This window comes from Coregonus clupeaformis, chromosome 28 (genome assembly GCF_020615455.1).
Source record: "Coregonus clupeaformis isolate EN_2021a chromosome 28, ASM2061545v1, whole genome shotgun sequence".
NCBI lineage: Eukaryota > Metazoa > Chordata > Actinopteri > Salmoniformes > Salmonidae > Coregonus > Coregonus clupeaformis.
This window is the reverse complement of record NC_059219.1, coordinates 21813750-21831769: the sequence shown is the minus strand read 5'-3', so window position 1 is coordinate 21831769 and position 18020 is coordinate 21813750. Positions and strand designations below refer to the sequence as shown.

At 45.2% G+C, this 18020-nt stretch overlaps 3 protein-coding genes across 4 annotated transcripts; all 3 read left to right on the top strand.

Moving 5' to 3' along the window:
* Positions 1-85: 85 nt before the first annotated feature.
* LOC121542375 lies at positions 86-1887 on the top strand. 2 transcript variants are annotated; one of them, XM_041851778.1, is made up of 3 exons: positions 86-171; positions 552-635; positions 796-1887. In XM_041851778.1, exons 2-3 carry the CDS (start codon positions 593-595, stop codon positions 1707-1709), a joined length of 957 nt encoding a protein of 318 aa, XP_041707712.1. In that variant the 5' UTR covers positions 86-171; positions 552-592; the 3' UTR covers positions 1710-1887. The 2 variants fall into 2 exon arrangements, with proteins under 2 accessions (XP_041707712.1, XP_041707713.1); XM_041851779.1 differs by lacking the exon at positions 86-171 and adding an exon at positions 248-338.
* A 370-nt stretch (positions 1888-2257) lies between these two features.
* Positions 2258-13444, top strand: LOC121542827. The gene is made up of 4 exons (XM_041852385.2): positions 2258-2522; positions 2997-3884; positions 9881-10863; positions 11034-13444. The coding sequence occupies exons 2-4, from the start codon at positions 3002-3004 to the stop codon at positions 12582-12584; spliced, it is 3417 nt and encodes a 1138-aa protein (XP_041708319.2). The 5' UTR covers positions 2258-2522; positions 2997-3001; the 3' UTR covers positions 12585-13444.
* A 383-nt stretch (positions 13445-13827) lies between these two features.
* Positions 13828-16982, top strand: LOC121542828 (zinc finger protein 497). The gene is made up of 3 exons (XM_041852386.2): positions 13828-14059; positions 14255-14417; positions 14556-16982. The coding sequence occupies exons 1-3, from the start codon at positions 14033-14035 to the stop codon at positions 16037-16039; spliced, it is 1674 nt and encodes a 557-aa protein (XP_041708320.1). The 5' UTR covers positions 13828-14032; the 3' UTR covers positions 16040-16982.
* The last annotated feature ends 1038 nt before the right edge of the window (positions 16983-18020 follow it).

Genomic DNA, 18020 nt, shown 5'->3' with positions numbered 1-18020 from the left:
ACTACTGCCTAGCAGCTGTAACTACAGACAGACGATTATCAATTGAAAATTAGGAATTAAAACATTCTAAAAGGTAGTAAGTAGGCAAAAAATATCACTGACCATAGGTCAACCAACGGGAGGCCAATCTTTCTGCGGACAATCACAAACACAAAACCTCATCTAGCGCAGGTAATTTAATATTTGTAGAGTATGATTGATAAACGAAAAAACAATCTAAATTAAATATAGGGTTTTTGCCGTTGCACGAGAAGTGATTAGGACAACAGCAGATGCCCTGTACCGATAACAAGATGAACATAATTTAGTTTACTACGCCCTCTGCTGTTTAAAACAAGGTATTGCGTTTCTAAAATATAATTACTGACTGAGTTTTGGCCAATCCCTTTTGCATAATCAAAACGAATCTAAGCTTAAAGTATCCTGAGCTTGCTGATTGTAAAATAGTTTACTACACACATAGTTACTGTCTTTATTATATTGGAACCACTGCTTGTTATAGAGACATGTAGCTATTAACATATAATTTATTGAACTTGCTTATCACCCAGCTTCAATATCGTTTCGACCTGAAGGCTGGATACATTTAGAGATGCCACCAAAAAACAGAGGGAGACCTGGGTTTGATCTTACAGGTATTTTGCATCTTTATTGCACAGCTCTCTATGCCAGGGACTTGCACATAATAATTTAATGAATGCCCACTATGATCCGCTTGTTCCATAATTTTGTTTTGCTGATTTGATGTCCTTGTCATTAGTCATATATATTTGTTTTAATTGTTCTTTCTACCAGGATATCCCACTGCTCCACAATCCTCTGCATCTCCTGAGGAGGAGGCATTAGACCTGATTCCAAAGAAGATCTACTGCCATAACTGTGGCTGGAGATATTCCCTTAGAAATTCATCCTTCTGTGCTCAGTGCCCTGTGGTCCTTAGGGATCCTGTTCTGGACCTGTCCCTTGACATGGAACCAAACCTGAGCCAGACGACTGCTGAGCCCACCTGGGATAGTCCACCTCAGCTCCCCTCTCCTGACGCTATAGATCTGGGCTACTCCTCGTTCTCCTTTCCACCATCCCTGGAGGCAAGCCAGAGTGTCTTCCAGACCCCTGAGCCTGATGTGGTGTCCCCGGGTCCCTTGCTGTGCCGGTTCTGCCAAGAAACGTTTGCTCTGCCTATTCTGCTGCACCATCATGTCAAGGAAAGGCATCGTCATCCATGCAACATGTGTTGCCGCATATTCAAGAATGGCATTCTCCTCATCAAACACCAGGTCAACATGCACAGCTTAGCTCTGCCTTGCCATCCTCGACCTGCCCTCTCCAAATGTGGCCCAGGCCGGCCTAAAGGTGTTGCTCACATGCTGCTGAAACCCTACACCCGCCCCAAACCTACTCATGTCTGCCAGGCCTGCTCTCGCGAGTTCTGGTCACCTGGCGTGCTCCACAAACACAAGTGCAACCCTCGGCTGGTCCAGTGTATCACCTGTGGGGACTATTTCGGCAGCCATCATCTGTTCTGCAAGCACAAGAGCCAGAACCTCTGCAGCAATGCCTGGAGGGCCATAGGGAAGGCAATGGCTCAGGCAGCATATGCAGCAGCTCAGGCAGCACAGGGAAAACTCAACAAACCCACAGAGGGAGAGTTCAGGTGCCACCTTCCAGACCTTGGAGATGAACTCCACCACTTCTCATCATCACAATGACTCTTCATTACACTCCAGCAATGAGGAGGGGCTGCAGATTGTGGATCGTTCAGGCGCAGAATCCCCTTATGCATAGTCTTGTCAGGACTGCATAGTCATCTCATAATCTGAATTTTTTGTTCACAAAACAGGAGGCACATACTTTTGAAAAAATATGTTGAAAATATGTGAAATAATTTTATATACACATCCCAAAATAAAAAAATGTTCTGACAATAAATTTCCCCCCTGTAGTTTTATGCATTTTCACACTCAGTGCAAAGTTCCATTCAAAGGCCAGGCATGTAGCCTAGCGACTAAGAGTGTTGTCCAGTAACTGAAAGGTCGCTGGTTCGAATGCCGGACCTACTAGGTAAAACATGTGGCAATGTGCCCTTGAGCAAGGCACTTAACCCTAATTTCTCCTGTAAATCGCTCTGGATAATAGCGTCTGCTCAATGAGTCAAATGTCAAATATAATTTGTTGTTGTAGTATCCCTCCACGACAGTAGGCGTCATTAAGTGTGTAAAGGTCCGGATGTTTTTGTCCCACTGTTGTAGAAGACGGAAGCAGATCGGTCGCGGTTTGTGAGTGATTCAATTACAACAAATTGTGTGTTATAAAATAAATTAAACATACGTTTAAATCAGTAATTAGGCTAGATAGTAACCTTGTGCAACAAGCTTTATACAGTATCATAGATCAGTCAAATAAGATCGTTTCTGGATACTTTTCGGACAATGAAGAGCGCATGCCTCCATGGCCACAAGGTGTTTCTGTCCAGGTGGAGCCTCTGAAAATTAGCGATCTTCACTGTTGCAATCAGAACTGAGGTGAGCTGCGGAAGTCCTTATATCGTCATAATTTACCTGTTTATTCTGTCAATAGTTATAGTAGTTAGGTCGTTTTTATTGACGTGAGGCATTTTTGCACATTGTGATCTTAATTAGGTTGGCTAAATAACTAGCCACCGTTAGCTAGCTACAATTCAAAGTTGAAATGGTGAATGTTGCCGTCACAGTCAGTGTATTTAGCTCGCTCACTGCACTTGCTTGAATATGCCTAGCTACTTTTTCTATCTTTCAGAATCAGTGTCAGACATAATAAATTGTCTTAACTGTTTTCTGTCAACATTAGCATAAAAGCATTCAACATTTTGTTTTGTAATGGCAGTTACTTTTAGTGACATTGGAATTGTATTATGGTCTTACTGTACACAATTCTGATGGCATTTATCCTGATCCTGAAATGGTGGCATTAGAGTGACAAAAATGGATTGTGTTTATAAGATTGTGTTTGTCTCACAGCCACCATGTCAGACTTCACCATCGATATCCAGCTGACAGAACTAGGGTTCCCTGACATCTTGCAGCCCAGAGAAACCACCTGTGTGAAGGAGACACCATTGCCTTCGTCCTCTAACAATATCTCCCCTGGACCCCTGGCCAACCTCCAAACCCCCAGTTCCTCGCCTCCTCTTCCTGCTGCACTCACCCCCACAGCTGTGGACCCAGAACCGGTCGGTGTTGATCAGCTGGTTTCTGTAGCCTCACAGACTGCTTCTACAGTACAGCAGGTTGCCTCACAGACTGGCCCTCACATTACAGTAACCCCAAGTCCCTCTGGGCCCCCTGAGACACTGACAATACTCTGCCCACCCCCTCCTTCTACAAACAAACCGGTGGCAGTGGCACACACTTCACGGCCTGTTACTCCCATACTACCCAAGAGTTTAGTAAGTGGTCAAAGCAATAGCCTTCACCAAACCCCCAAAATAACTAAAACTGTCCTGATATCTGTGTCTCGTGTTGGAGCTGGGACTGTGTTGACTGCTGTACCAGCTCCTTCCACTTCCCCTGTTGAACACTTAAGAACAATTAAGAATGATTCCAAGCTGCCACTGGCAGACCAGACTGCTATGTTTCAGACTACTCCAAAACCTGTAAACACAGGGAAGCTAGTAAGGGCGGTCGCTGAGGAAGAAGAACCAGGAGAAAAAATTGGAGAGGGAATAAGAGGGAGAAATGGAGGGAAAGGTGTTTGCGATGATGATGGGAAAGAGCAAGGACCAAAAAAGAAAGAAGCAGGAGTTGCAAAGAGTTTAGAGGAGGATTCTGAGGAAACTGATGACAGTGAGGTTTCTGAGAATGAGGATGAGGAGGAAGAGGAAGAGGAGGAGGAGGAACTGGACCCAGGTAGGCTACAGCTCAAATCATAATGACTTATTGTCAAACAACATATTGTTTTTAGCTTAAAGCAGTTGTAAGTTCACATCTGTTAAAGAACACCTACTCATTCAAGGGTTTTTCTTAATTTTTACAATTTTCTACATTGTAGAATAATAGTGAAGATATCAAAACTATAAAATAACACATATGGAATCATGTAGTAACCCAAAAAGTTTTAACCAAATCAAAATATTTTACATTTGAGATTCTTCAAATAGCCACTCTTTGCCTTGATGACAGCTTTGCACACTCTTTGCATTCTCTCAACCAGCTTCATGAGGTAGTCACCTGGAATGCATTTCAATTAACAGGTGTGCCTTGTTAAAAGTTAATTTGTGGAATTTCTTTCCTTCTAAATGTGTTTGAGCCAATCAGTTGTGTTGTGACAAGGTATGGGGGTATACAGAAGATAGCCCTATTTGGTAAAAGACCAAGTCCATATTATGGCAAGAACAGCTCAAATAAGCAAAGAGAAACGACAGTCCATTACTTTAAGACTTGAAGGTCAGTCAATACGGAAAATGTCAAGAACTTTGAAAGTTTCTTCAAGTGCAGTCGCAAAACCTATCAAGCGCTATGATGAAACTGGCTCTTATGAGGACCGCCACAGGAATGGAAGACCCAGAGTTACCTCTGCTGCAGAGGATAAGTTCATTAGAGTTACCAGCCTCAGAAATTGCAGCCCAAATAAATGCTTCATAGAGTTAACGTAACAGACACATCTCAACATCAACTGTTCAGAGGAAATCATGGTCGAATTGCTGCAAAGAAACCACTACTAAAGGACACCAATAATAAGAAGAGACTTGCTTGGGCCAAGAAACACGAGTAATGGACATTATACTGGGGGAAATGTGTCCTTTGGTCTGGAGTCCAAATTTGAGATTTTTGGTTCCAACCGCTGTGTCTTTGTGAGACGCGGTGTGGGTGAACGGATGATCTCCGCATGTGTATTTCTCCCCGTAAAGCATGGAGGGTAGGTGTTATGGTGTGGGGGTGCTTTGCTGGTGAAACTGTCTGTGATTTATTTAGAATACAAGGTAGACTTAACCAGCATGGCTACCACAGCATTCTGCAGTGATACGCCACTCCATCTGGCATGGGCTTAGTGGGACTATCATTTGTTTTTCAACAGGACAATGACCCAACACACCTCCAGGCTGTGTAAGGGCTATTTTACCAAGAAGGAGAGTGATGGAGTGCTGCATCAGATGACCTGGCCTCCACAATCTCCCGACCTCAACCAAATTGAGATGGTTTGGGATGAGTTGGACCGCAGAGTGAAGGAAAAGCAGCCAACAAGTGCTCAGCATATGTGGGAACTCCTTCAAGACTGTTGGAAAAGCATTCCAGGTGAAGCTGGTTGAGAGAATGCCAAGAGTGTGCAAAGCTGTCAAGGCGAAGGGTGGCTATTTTGAAGAATATCAAATATAAAATATATTTTGATTCGTTTAACACTTTTTTGGTTACTACATGATTCCATATGTGTTATTTCATAGTTTTGATGTCTTCGTTATTATTCTACAATGTAGAAAATAGTAAAAATAAGAAAAACCCTTGAATGAGTAGGTGTTCTGAAACTTTCGACTGGAACTGTGTGTGTGTGTGTGTATATGTTGGAGTCATTTAAAGTCGTTTTTCAACCAGTCCACAGATTTCTTGTTAACAAACTATAGTTTTTGCAAGTCGGTTAGGACATCTACTTTGTGCATGACACAAGTAATTTTTCCAACAATTGTTTACAGACAGATTATTTCACTTATAATTCACTGTACCACAATTCCAGTGGGTCAAAAGTTTACATGCATTAAATTAAATTGACTGTGCCTTTAAACAGCTTGGAAATTCCAGAAAATGATGTCATGGCTTTAGAAGCTTCTGATAGACTAATTGACATAATTTGAGTCAATTGGAGGTGTACCTGTGGATGTATTTCAAGGCCTACCTTCAAACTCAGTGCCTCTTTGCTTGACATCATGGGAAAATCTAAAGAAATCAGCCAAGACCTTAGAAAAAAGATTGTAGACCTCCACAAGTCTGGTTCATCCTTGGGAGCAATTTCCAAACGCCTGAAGGTACCACGTTCATCTGTACAAACAATAGTATGCAAGTATAAACACCATGGGACCACGCAGCCGTCATACCGCTCAGGAAGGAGACGCTTTCTGTCTCCTAGAGATGAAAGTACTTTGGTGCGAAAAGTGCAAATCAATCCCAGAACAACAGCAAAGGACCTTGTGAAGATGCTGGAGGAAACAGGTACAAAAGTATCTATATCCACAGTAAAACGAGTCCTATATCGACATAACCTGAAAGGCCGCTCAGCAAGGAAGAAGCCACTGCTCCAAAACCACCATTAAAAAAAGCCAGACTACGGTTTGCAACACATGGGGACAAAGATCGTACTTTTTGGAGAAATGTCCTCTGGTCTGATGAAACAAAAATAGAACTGTTTGGCCATAATGGCCATCATTATGTTTGGAGGAAAAAGGGGGACCTTGCAAGCCGAAGAACTCCATCCCAACTGTGAAGCATGGGGGTGGCAGCATCATGCTGTGGGGGTGCTTTGCTGCAGGAGGGACTGGTGCACTTCACAAAATAGATGGCATCATGAGGATGGAAAATTATGTGGATATATTGAAGCAACATCTCAAGACATCAGTCAGGAAGTTAAAGCTTGGTCGCAAATGGGTCTTCCAAATGGACAATGACCCCAAGCATACTTCCAAAGTTGTGGCAAAATGGCTTAAGGACAACAAAGTCAAGTTATTGGAGTGGCCATCACAAAGCCCTGACCTCAATCCTATTGAAAATGTGTGGGCTGAACTTTAAAAGCATGTGCGAGCAAGGAGGCCTACAAACCTGACTCAGTTACACCAACTCTGTCAGGAGGAATGGGCCAAAATTCACACAACTTATTGTGGGAAGCTTGTGAAAGGCTACCCGACACGTTTGACCCAAGTTAAACAATTTAAAAGCAATGTTACCAAATACTAATTGAGTGTATGTAAACTTCTGACCCACTGGGAATGTGATGAAATAAATAAATAATTCTCTCTACTATTATTTTGACATTTCACATTACAGTATATACAGTTGAAGTCAGAAGTTTACATACACCTTAGCCAAATACATTTAAACTCAGTTTTTCACAATTCCTGACATTTAATCCTAGTAAAAATTCCCTAGTCTTAGGTCATTGCACCAAAGTATGTTTATCTCTAGGAGACAGAACGCGTCTCCTTCCTGAGCGATATGACGGCTGCGTGGTCCCATGGTGTTTATACTTGCGTACTATTGTTTGTACAGATGAACGTGGTACCTTCAGGCTTTTGGAAATTGCTCCCAAGGATGAACCAGACTTGTGGAGGTCTACAATTTATTTTCTGAGGTCTTGGCTGATTTCTTTTGATTTTTCCCATGATGTCAAGCAAAGAGGCCCTGAGTTTGAAGGTAGGCCTTGAAATACATCCACAGGTACACCTCCAATTGACTCAAATGATGTCAATTAACCTATCAGAAGCTTCTAAAGCCATGACATCATTTTCTGGAATTTTCCAAGCTGTTTAAAGGCACAGTCAACTTAATGTATGTAAACCTCTGACCCACTGGAATTGTGATGTAGTGAATTATAAGTGAAATAATCTGTCTGTAATCAATTGTTGGAAAAACTACTTGTGTCATGCACAAAGTAAATGTCCTAACTGACTTGGCAAAACTATAGTTTGTTAACAAGAAATTTGTGGAGTGGTTGAAAAACAAGTTTTAATGACTCCAACCTAAGTATATGTAAACTTCCGACTTCAACTGTGTGTATATATATACAGTGAGGGGAAAAAAGTATTTGATCCCCTGCTGATTTTGTACGTTTGCCCACTGACAAAGAAATGATCAGTCTATAATTTTAATGCTAGGTTTATTTGAACAGTGAGAGACAGAATAACAACAACAAAAATCCAGAAGAACGCATGTCAAAGATGTTATGAATTGATTTGCATTTTAATGAGGGGAAATAAGTATTTGACCACCTCTCAATCAGAAATATTTCTGGCTCCCACAGGTGTCTTCTTATATAGTACGAGCTGTTGAGCCACTCAATGAGGCTCCTATCTCAGCTTGTTACCTGTATAAAATACACCTGTCCACAGAAGCAATCAATCAATCAGATTCCAAACTCTCCACCATGGCCAAGACCAAAGAGCTCTCCAAGGATGTCAGGGACAAGATTGTAGACCTACACAAGGCTGGAATGGGCTACAAGACCATCGCCAAGCAGCTTGGTGAGAAGGTGACAACAGTTGGTGCGATTAATTGCAAATGGAAGTAACACAAAATAACTGTCAATCTCCCTCGGCCTGGGGCTCCATGCAAGATCTCACCCTCTCGAGTTGGAATGATCATGAGAACGGTGAGGAATCAGCCCAGAACTACACGGGAGGATCTTGTCAATGATCTCAAGGCAGCTGGGACCATAGTCACCAAGAAAACAATTGGTAACACACTACGCAGTGAACGACGGAAATCCTGCAGCACCCGCAAGATCCCCCTGTTCAAGAAAGCACATATACATGCCCGTCTGAAGTTTGCCAATGAACATCTGAATGATTCAGAGGAGAACTGGGTGAAAGTGTTGTGGTCAGATGAGACCAAAATGGAGCTCTTTGGCATCAACTCAACCCGCCGTGTTTGGAGGAGGAGGAATGCTGCCTATGACCCCAAGAACACCATCCCCACCGTCAAACATGGAGGTGGAAACATTATGCTTTGGGGGGGTTTTTCTGCTAAGGTGACAGGACAACTTCACCGCATCAAAGGGACGATGGACGGGGCCATGTACCTTCAAATCTTGGGTGAGAACCTCCTTCCCTCAGCCAGGGCATTGAAAATGGGTCGTGGATGGGTATTCCAGCATGACAATGACCCAAAACACACGGCCAAGGCAACAAAGGAATGGCTCAAGAAGAAGCACATTAAGGTCCTGGAGTGGCCTAGCCAGTCTCCAGACCTTAATCCCATAGAAAATCTGTGGAGGGAGCTGAAGGTTAGAGTTGCCAAACGTCAGCCTCAAAACCTTAATGACTTGGAGAATATCTGCAAAGAGGAGTGGGACAAAATCCCACCTGAGATGTGTGCAAACCTGGTGGCCAACTACAAGAAACGTCTGACCTCTGTGATTGCCAACAAGGGTTTTGCCACCAGTACTAAGTCATGTTTTGCAGAGGGGTCAAATACTTATTTCCCTCATTAAAATGCAAATCAATTTATAACATTTTTGATATGCGTTTTTCTGGATTTTTGTTGTTGTTATTCTGTCTCTCACTGTTCAAATAAACCTACCATTAAGATTATAGACTGATAATTTCTTTGTCAGTGGGCAAACGTACAAAATCAGCAGGGGATCAAATACTTTTTTCCCTCACTTTTGGTCATGTAGTGTAATATATATACAGTATGTGGACACCTGCTCGTCGTACATCTCATTCTAAAATCATTGGCATTAATATTGCCTAATGGTTGTGTTTTGTATTGTTATGATTGGGACCTACTGGCTTATTGTGTTCGAGTGAATGGACTGCTTAACATCATGCTGTGTGTGACTGCTGTCTTTCCATCAGACCTATGCAGTGGTGTAGTGCTGCTTGGAGTAGTGGGTATACTCAAATTTTGCCAAAATCTTTCCAAACGGCCCACCCACCGGAGGAAATGTGGCCTGTGTGAAATCTTATGTTTTCCTACAGAATTTATAGATTTTCACTCTCAATCACACTTTTTTTTTTTTTTGGGTTCAATGACTAAAATCTGATGTTTTAAGTCCACAACAATGCTTAAGACACATCAGGAGACCTTTATTATTTTTTTTAGAAGCAACAGTCATTTTTCATACTTTAGTCAACCTACTTTGATCTGGTTTCATCCAAATATCATCCAATTTCCTTTAACTCCCTTCTCCCTCTACCTTTCAGAAGCAGAGCCTGGAGGTTCAGGCGAACACAACTGTAGCGTCTGTGACCTCGTCCTCTCCTCCAGCTTCCAGCTCCAGGAGCACATGAACCTGCACACAGGGGCACGCCCCTACTGCTGCGCCGAGTGTGGCAAGCGCTTCTGTCAGCTGGCCAACTACCGCTCCCACCTGCGGACCCACGCCCAGCCCCAGACCTCAGGCCCACTTGTACAACTCCGCTGCCGCGTTTGCCTGAAGGGCTTTGATTCTGAGCAGGGTTTAAAGGACCACCTAGCCAAGTCCCACTTTGAGAAGGAGTTCTATGAGTGTGACGCATGCAAGCGTGTCTTCACCTGCCTGACCAAGTGTGAGGAGCACCTAGAGGAGCACAAGCGCGAGCTGGCTGGCCACGTGTGTCTGCAGTGCTGCCGCCGCTTCCGCCTGCGCCGCTCTCTCCGCCGCCACAAGGAGCGGGGGTGTGTCCGCAGCTATCGCTGCACTGACTGCCCCCTGAGCTTCACCCGCAAGAATGCCCTCCTCAAGCACAGCTTCTCCCACCTTGGCCTGCTGCCTTACACCTGCATCCAGTGCCGCCGCCATTTCCGCCTGGCCAAACTCTACCGTAAGCACGAGTGTGAGCCGGAGCGGCTCCACTGCGTGGCCTGCCTGGGCGTCTTCCAGAGCCAAAACGACTTCCAGAGGCACAAGAGGGAGACAGGCTGCTGGGGCCAGCAGGGGACCAAGGGGGATGAGATCCGCTGTATGGAGTGTGGCCAGTCCTTCTCCACGGCTGACGAGCTGAAGAAGCACGCCGGGGCTCACCAGAGGGTGATGACTTGCTCCGAGTGCGGCAAGGGCTTCCGCTCGGCCTTGATGCTGATGTCACACATGGGGGGCCACGCAGGGTCGAGGCCCTGTCTGTGTAAGAACTGCGGCCTGGGCTTCCCTCACCAGCAGGGTTACGAGAGCCACCTCAAGGACTGTGGACGCAAACCCCCTCCTGTGGTGAGTATTGGTTACCACCCTAAGGACTGTTGAAATACACTGATATGTTTGTCACTGTCTATGGCTCTTAAAAAGAACAATATTTTCATATTATTTTGATTTAAGTTGGATTGGATATAGACGGGTACAAGTAGCTCTCTGTTCACTGTTGTAACTCTCTCTTTGTGCAGATGGCTCCGAAGAAACCACGGAAGGACGCCCCTGCTGCTCCTTCCAAACCCCTACCCCAGCTCGCTCCAAGGGATCTCCCTCTCCCTGCTCCTGTGAAGAAACCAGAGAGACAAGCGTCAGCACCACTTCCTACTCTGATGAGAATGCCAGGCTCTGCCCCTGCCAGAGTCACTATGGGAGTCCCTGTTAAAGTCTCTAACACCACTACTGTCCGCGTGGTGAGCCCTGACCAACCCACCAAGGGGCTGTGGAAGCTCAGCCTGGACAAACAGCCACCTCCTGGGGTGTCCTTGGTCATGTTTGTCCCTGCAAACACCCCTCTGGCCTCTGGCCTCTCTGGCCCATCCTCTACCCCCCAGCTTCCACCCCTCTCAGGCACCCAGCCCCAGTGGAAGGTACTCAACCCAGCACCAAATCCAGGAGCCCCTCCTCCGGTGCTGGGCCAGTCCAGCTTCACCTCTGAGCCGGGTCTGAGCCTCATAGCAGGGGCAAACCGGCGCTACTCCTCTGATGCCCCACTGGATCTGGCCTTAAAGACAGCTGACTACAAACAGGAGCCTGCTAATATACTACCTCTTGATCTGTCTAACAAGTCGACTTGCTCCACTCCTCCTGCTAACCTTGTAGTCAAGACTGAACCGAGAGACCCTGAGTTTGCAGAGGAGACTGAGGAAGAAGAATTCACGAGTTTAAGAGGTGATAAGAAGGGGCTAGTCTTTCAGAGTAAGAGGGAGCCAGGGGAGGATTATAAAATGGAGGCTATGGTTCAGAAGGGGGAAAACAGAGAAGGGAGTGGAGATGAAGACTGGCAGAATGACTGCAGAGATGATGGAACAGCTCCGTCTCAAATGAAGAAGGCACCAAAGCCGGGAGTCCCGTCAACACTGCGGCTCTTAACTGTCAAGCAAACAGAACCTTTGAAGAACACTGCCGAAGTGGATCCACTGAATCAGCTGAAAATCGAGTCAGTCAGCTCTTTGCACTCCAAAATGCCTCGGGGCTTAGTCCAGATAAAGCAGGAACCACTGTGTCTAGAGGCTGACAGTGGAACACAGAGCTCAGATTTCTGTTCGTCCAGCAGTCTGACAGCATTGAAGAGGAAGACGGAGCCAGACGTGGGGCTGGACTTGAGATGGGATGGGGGCACCCCAGGCTGTGTGCTCGACTTGAGGTTGAATGGAGGGAACCTAGCCACTCGTGATGCAGCTGAGAAAGCAGAGGAGAGGAATGTGGAAGTAGGCCATGTAGAGGAGGAGCTTGAGGGTGGTGAGAAGGATGGAGCAGCAGAGGAGAGGAAAGCGGATAAGGATGGATTGGAGGAGAGGAAAGAGAAGGATGGATCGGAGGAGAAAAATGGAACTGAGGAGAGGAAAGAGAAGGGTGGAACGGAGGAGTCTGATGCCCCTGTTGATGAACCCACAGCCCATAGCCCAGAAAAACAGCTCCCCTCCTCTCCCATCCCTTCTCCTCCCTCCTCACCACCATGTAAAAGACGAAGGTCACTAAGGGCAAGGGAAAAGCCTAGAGCCCTGCATGACTGTTTATTATAACTGCAGTACTTTAGACAGAGTGAAAAATAGGATTGCTGACGACAATGTTAATTAGGCTGCCTTTTAATGGCCAGAGGAAAACATAACCAACCCTACTGTAAAACAAGTTATACTAGGCTTGTTATTAAATTATAATAGCAACGGATTAGTGGTGATTTTTCTATACCATGCCTCTCTACATTAGTTTGCCCTCTGGATTTGGTTGCTTTCCTGTATTACAAATATTTTGTGTTAGCTATTTAATACATACAATGTCTATGTTTAATGTACCTGCTAGTGCTTAGTGAGCTAGCTAACAATCCTCGTTGGTAGCTGCTTCCTGTGTGGCGAGAGATTGAGCTTAAGAGTAAATAGTGGCTATTGTTTTCTATATTACAGTAGTTGCGTATGTTGGCAATAGGATCATGCACTTCTTCCAGTGTTACCGCACACCTTTCCAAACACTCCATATCTATTTGACTATACCAACATAACTTATTTGGGTTGTATGTTGTCTAGTTAGTCTTCAATTTAATGTCATTGTAATTTGTGTTGTTTCTACTCTATATAAGCTGCTGTATGGGACTTCAGTCGCCAATGTTTCATATCAGGTACTGATGGGGAGTGTTTGGGAGGCATGATTTAATGTACTGTCAACTTTCTGAGAAATGTTTCTCAACAGATCGGTTTTTGTTTGATTTGAGTTCCATAATGGGTATAATATGCAAGAAAATATGTGCTGTCCAATTTTAATGTTAAATTGGTTTGTGTATCTTTTTCTATCACGTTGAATGTCTTACCCCAACTTCAACTGAACGGTTGTAGCGTTTTAGAAATTGGGATCTTCTTAAAGGATACAAATAAAGATCAATGTATCGCGATGGTATGGAGGGGTTTTCTTGGAAAGCCTTCTTTCATTTACCTAAACAGAACACTGGAGAGGAAGCCTGGGAAGTCACTATGGTAAGTGTTTGTGTATCTAATTGTAAACACACTGATATAAATCTTCATATAACAGAACCTAACAATTAACCAAAGCGTTGTAATTAATGGTCAAAATGGCAAATACAGTAAGCATTATAATTCCAGTGTTGCATTTTTAAATGTTAATAAATTATGCACTTGGCTAGGTAGGTCTATAATTATATAGGCCTACCTCCTCGAGCCAGTTGGATAGTGCTAATGCGCACAGCGAAGAGCTCGGTGGAAGAAAAAGACTACATGTCACATGGTAAGAAGGCCCGGAAATAATTTGTCTGTAAAATCCGGCGAAGATCATAACAGAAGTAGGGAAATGTGGCGGACGTATGAACACACAACAGCTTGCAATAAATATCCCTTTTAATTCTCGATCGGAAGACCGTTCGGTTACGTACCGCAAATTCCTTTCTCTGCTTTGAGCAATGTAGGCTGATGAAACGGAACAGACGGCAAAAACTTCCTATAACTGTACACAGTTATTATTCTACATGGACAAAGACAAGTTCGCTGTGAGCGTAAGTATATAGGCCTGTCAATAAAATGCATATTTTGAAGAAGTGAGCATATTGTTTATTTGTTAAACTGATGTTTAAAAAATTGCTAATGTATAAGTAGGTCACAAATTCAATATAATGTTGTAGTATAAGCAATAACATTGCTAGTTACAATTGACACCTACCCTCCCTCCTCTCTTCATTTCCCCCACCCAGCATGATCCATGCTCCTGGTTAGAGATGCACCAGTTCATTGGAGACCTGATGGTCTCTGGGGGGTCTCTGGGGCTAAAAGACGCCCCAGGTTCAGCCCAGCCCAGACAGACCCAGGGAGAGAGCATTAGAGAGGCCAGAGGCGGAGACATCAGTGGACAAAAAGGTGAGTGGAGAACATTGTGGAGTAATAGGAAAGGACAGGGAATACTAGGGAAACAGTTTTTGTTTTCATAGGTAACGGCTAGTCTGGCTTTATAATAAATGTATTTTATTGCTTTTATCTTTTCCCCATCCTACACAGGCCAGCACCATACCTGCACTTGCCCTGGCTGCCCCTATTCCTCCTCATCCTTATCTTCCTCCTTCCAGACCATAAAGCCCAGAGGCACTGTGTCCTCACAGCCCGAGCCCAGCAGCACCTACAGCCCAGAGCTCAGTCAGCCCCAGAGTCAGGACAAGGAGACCAGCACCCAGAGCCCCAATCCAGCCCCTATCACTCTCACTAACCAGGGTACTTCTTCACCAAGCCCCCTGCCCCAAATCTCCACCTTCTCTTGTTTCTGCTGCCACCGGGGCTTCCAGACCTGCACCCAGCTACTGCACCACCAACAGGGGGCAGCAGACTCTCCCTTCTCCCAGACACACACCCACTACCACCACCACTGCCCCCTCACCACCTGCCTGCCCCACTACCACTCCCACCATGGCCTGTCCCCTGGCACCTTCCCCTGCCTGTCCTGCCAGCATTCCTTCCCCTCCTGCTCCCAGCTCTTCCGCCACCAGCAGGGCCACACACACCCTCAGAACCATGTTGGAGGGGTGACCACCGTGTCCCCCACCCTACACCCCTGCATGCACTGTTCAGCCTCCTTCCCCCGACCCTCTCAGCTGCTACAGCACCAGCGCACCCAGCACGCTCACAAGGCCGGCGGCTTCCTGTGCACCGAGTGCGGGCGCGCCTTCAACTCCCACTCCAACCTCCGCATCCACCTCAACGTACACACCGGTGCCCGGCCCTACTCATGCCCTGACTGCGGCAAGAGCTTCAGCCAGTCAGGAGCGTTGAAGATCCACCGGCGCCTCCACACTGGGGAGAGACCCTACGCCTGCGCCTACTGTGGGAGAGGCTTCCCCCACCTGGCCGGGGTCCGGGCCCATCAAAGGACCCACACAGGGGAGAAGCCCTACCGCTGCACCCAGTGTGGGAAGTGCTTCACCCAGTCGGGGGCGCTGAAGATCCACACAAGGATCCACACCGGGGAACGGCCGTTTGTGTGCAGCCTCTGTGGGAAGGGCTTCTCCAACCGCTCTGGCATCCGCTTCCACCAGCGCACCGTCCATGGGATGGTGTCGGATATGGGCGGGGATGGAGGAGCCGGTGGGTCCCATAGCGGGAGACAGAGTCTAAGCAGCTCAGCTGCTTTGGGACGCCCCAGTGCCAATCCAACCAGGATACGCAATAACCCCCATACTGACGTGAGCTCCAGCATTACTCCTGCCCCCACCAAAATCCTTCCCCCTGGGTCTCTCCTTGGTCCTCCAGGGTCAGGTCTGACTGTAACCTCAGACAAAGAGCCCCAGTTCCAGTCTAGCAGTGTAAAGATCCCCTCCAGGAGAGCAGAACCAGGCAGTAGCAGGGCAGGGAGGGCTCTGCTGTACACCTGTGAGGACTGTGGGCTGCGTTTTGGGGACGCTCCCTCCAGAAACAGACATCAAACTCTGGTGCACTACTCTACAGAAGGGGTAGAGGAGGAGGGCCTGGGGGACACTGAGGGGGAGGGGTGAGAGATGAGAGTGAGAGGTGGTAGATTGAAGTTTAATGCAGTAGATTGTTGGATCAAAGGCTAAGGGAGAGGTGGAATGGGAAAATTGAGAGGTGAGAAGAGGCAGAAAGCTTGAGACTCACATAGGAGTAAAGGCATGGGGGTGAAGGGAGGTCAGAGAAGAGAAAGGGAATTCTACAGGGAAAAATAAATTATCTATCAATGTGATCTATGACATATTTTAGATATTATCTTGAAATTCCACTTTAAAAGATGTACTCCAGGCCTAAGGAAGTATTTTGCAATGATTTTCACGTTTTGGGAGTCTAATTTTCTTTTTGTCAAAAAGCCAAGTACCATGATTAGGCTACTAAAGATATTTGAGGTCTTTGGATTATTATATATTTTTATAACTGGTTTGACAAAATCCACAGATAATGTTATCTCAAATGTATGACATTTTAAGTGCAGAAGTGAAGAAGATATGCTGTATTTAGCATCATTATGTAATATATATTTTGTAATAATAGAATCTGATATTGTATGTCTATTGGCCCGTATATACTTGTGTATATCAGTTGATCTATTTAGCTCATTGTGCCTTTGATCTCAGATTAGATCATTAATGTACATGTTTTTTTTTTCTTCATAAACCACACTGTACTAAACTTCATGACAACTGACAAGTTAGTGGTTTAGTGATTTTATTGAGGATGAATATCTTCACTGTTGGAAGATGAGCTCTTCTATAGTCTTTTTTTATCAGGATAATTTCACAGAGACTCATGGTTTGTTGACCTGTTTTCTATTGCTTCAGTTCGCCACCTAGTGGACATTTAGAAGCATAGCAGCAGAAACACAGGCATTAAAACTAGTCTGTATAGGCTACAGTTGTCAAACTCATTCCACGGAGGTCTTAGTGTCTGCGGGTTTTCGCTCCTCCCTTGTCCTTGATTTATGAATTAAGGTCACTAATTAGTAAGGAACTCTTAATTGAAAGGAAAACGCTTAATTGAAAGGAAAAACCAAAAACCTGCAGACACTAGGCCCTCCATGGAATGAGTTTGACACCCTTGCTCTAGACCACTGGTTCCCAACCAGGGGTACTAGGACCCTGGGGGTACTTGGCCTATCCACAGGGGGTACTTGAGAAGAGTCATGAGACTGTAGGCCTACTGGTAAAATGCACATGAGGGGGTGCTTCATCAGTGGAGGCTGCTGAGGGGAGAACGGCTCATAATAATGGCCGGAATGGAGTAAATGGAACGGTATCAAAAACATGAAAACCAAATGTTTGATATATTTGATACCATTCCACCAACTCCGCTCCAGCCATTACCACGAGCCTATCCTCCCAAATGAAGGTGCCACCAACCTCCTGTGCTTCAGGGGTAATCCAGGCAGAGCACAATTCAGTTGGTGGTACAGTTACTGAAAAAGGTTGGGAACCACCGCTCTAGACCACTGTGTTGCCTCTCACAATTTTCAAATGCTACTGTTGCCTAGGGTCTGTTTTTCGAGACACAAACTGTTGAAACTTCTGTACGGCCAACTTCCCTTCTTCGGTATTCTGTAGCCTCTAGGGCAGTTCAAAAGGCTGATTGAGGACCTTTTTACCGAAGATTGTGTTTGTTTTCTATGATTGTGTTTTTCTTTTTTGTGTATTGATGTGAATAATTGTGTAAATTGATGTGTATAGTGTGTATGTATACAGGGCTCATCTGTAAAATATACCTTGGTGTCAGCATGACTCCCTGTCAAAATACATTTTATATATCCATCTGTTTTTCCACATAGACCTGTTTTCAGTAAATTATTACCTCAGTCATAATTCAGGGTATTGCAAAAACAACATCTATAGGGCCTTTTGTAATGATAATTTCACTCCAGCCTCTTTGACCCAAGATGCCCTTCTGAGTATCTCAGATGTTTACTAACTGGTATAAACTGATACTAAAACCACAGTCAGTCAGCTGGGATTCCCAACAACAGGCATATAGCAT

Excerpts from the sequence above, each read along its gene's own strand:
- LOC121542828 (XM_041852386.2), top strand. The coding sequence starts at position 14,033 with ATGGACAAAGACAAGTTCGCTGTGAGC. Across the intron at positions 14,060-14,254 it reads AAGACAAGTTCGCTGTGAGC|CATGATCCATGCTCCTGGTT; the intron begins GTAAGTATATAG and ends TCCCCCACCCAG. Across the intron at positions 14,418-14,555 it reads AGACATCAGTGGACAAAAAG|GCCAGCACCATACCTGCACT; the intron begins GTGAGTGGAGAA and ends CATCCTACACAG.
- LOC121542827 (XM_041852385.2), top strand. The coding sequence starts at position 3,002 with ATGTCAGACTTCACCATCGATATCCAGCTGACAGAACTAGGGTTCCCT. Across the intron at positions 3,885-9,880 it reads GGAGGAGGAACTGGACCCAG|AAGCAGAGCCTGGAGGTTCA; the intron begins GTAGGCTACAGC and ends TCTACCTTTCAG. Across the intron at positions 10,864-11,033 it reads GACGCAAACCCCCTCCTGTG|ATGGCTCCGAAGAAACCACG; the intron begins GTGAGTATTGGT and ends CTCTTTGTGCAG.
- LOC121542375 (XM_041851778.1), top strand. The coding sequence starts at position 593 with ATGCCACCAAAAAACAGAGGGAGACCTGGGTTTGATCTTACAG. Across the intron at positions 636-795 it reads ACCTGGGTTTGATCTTACAG|GATATCCCACTGCTCCACAA; the intron begins GTATTTTGCATC and ends TCTTTCTACCAG.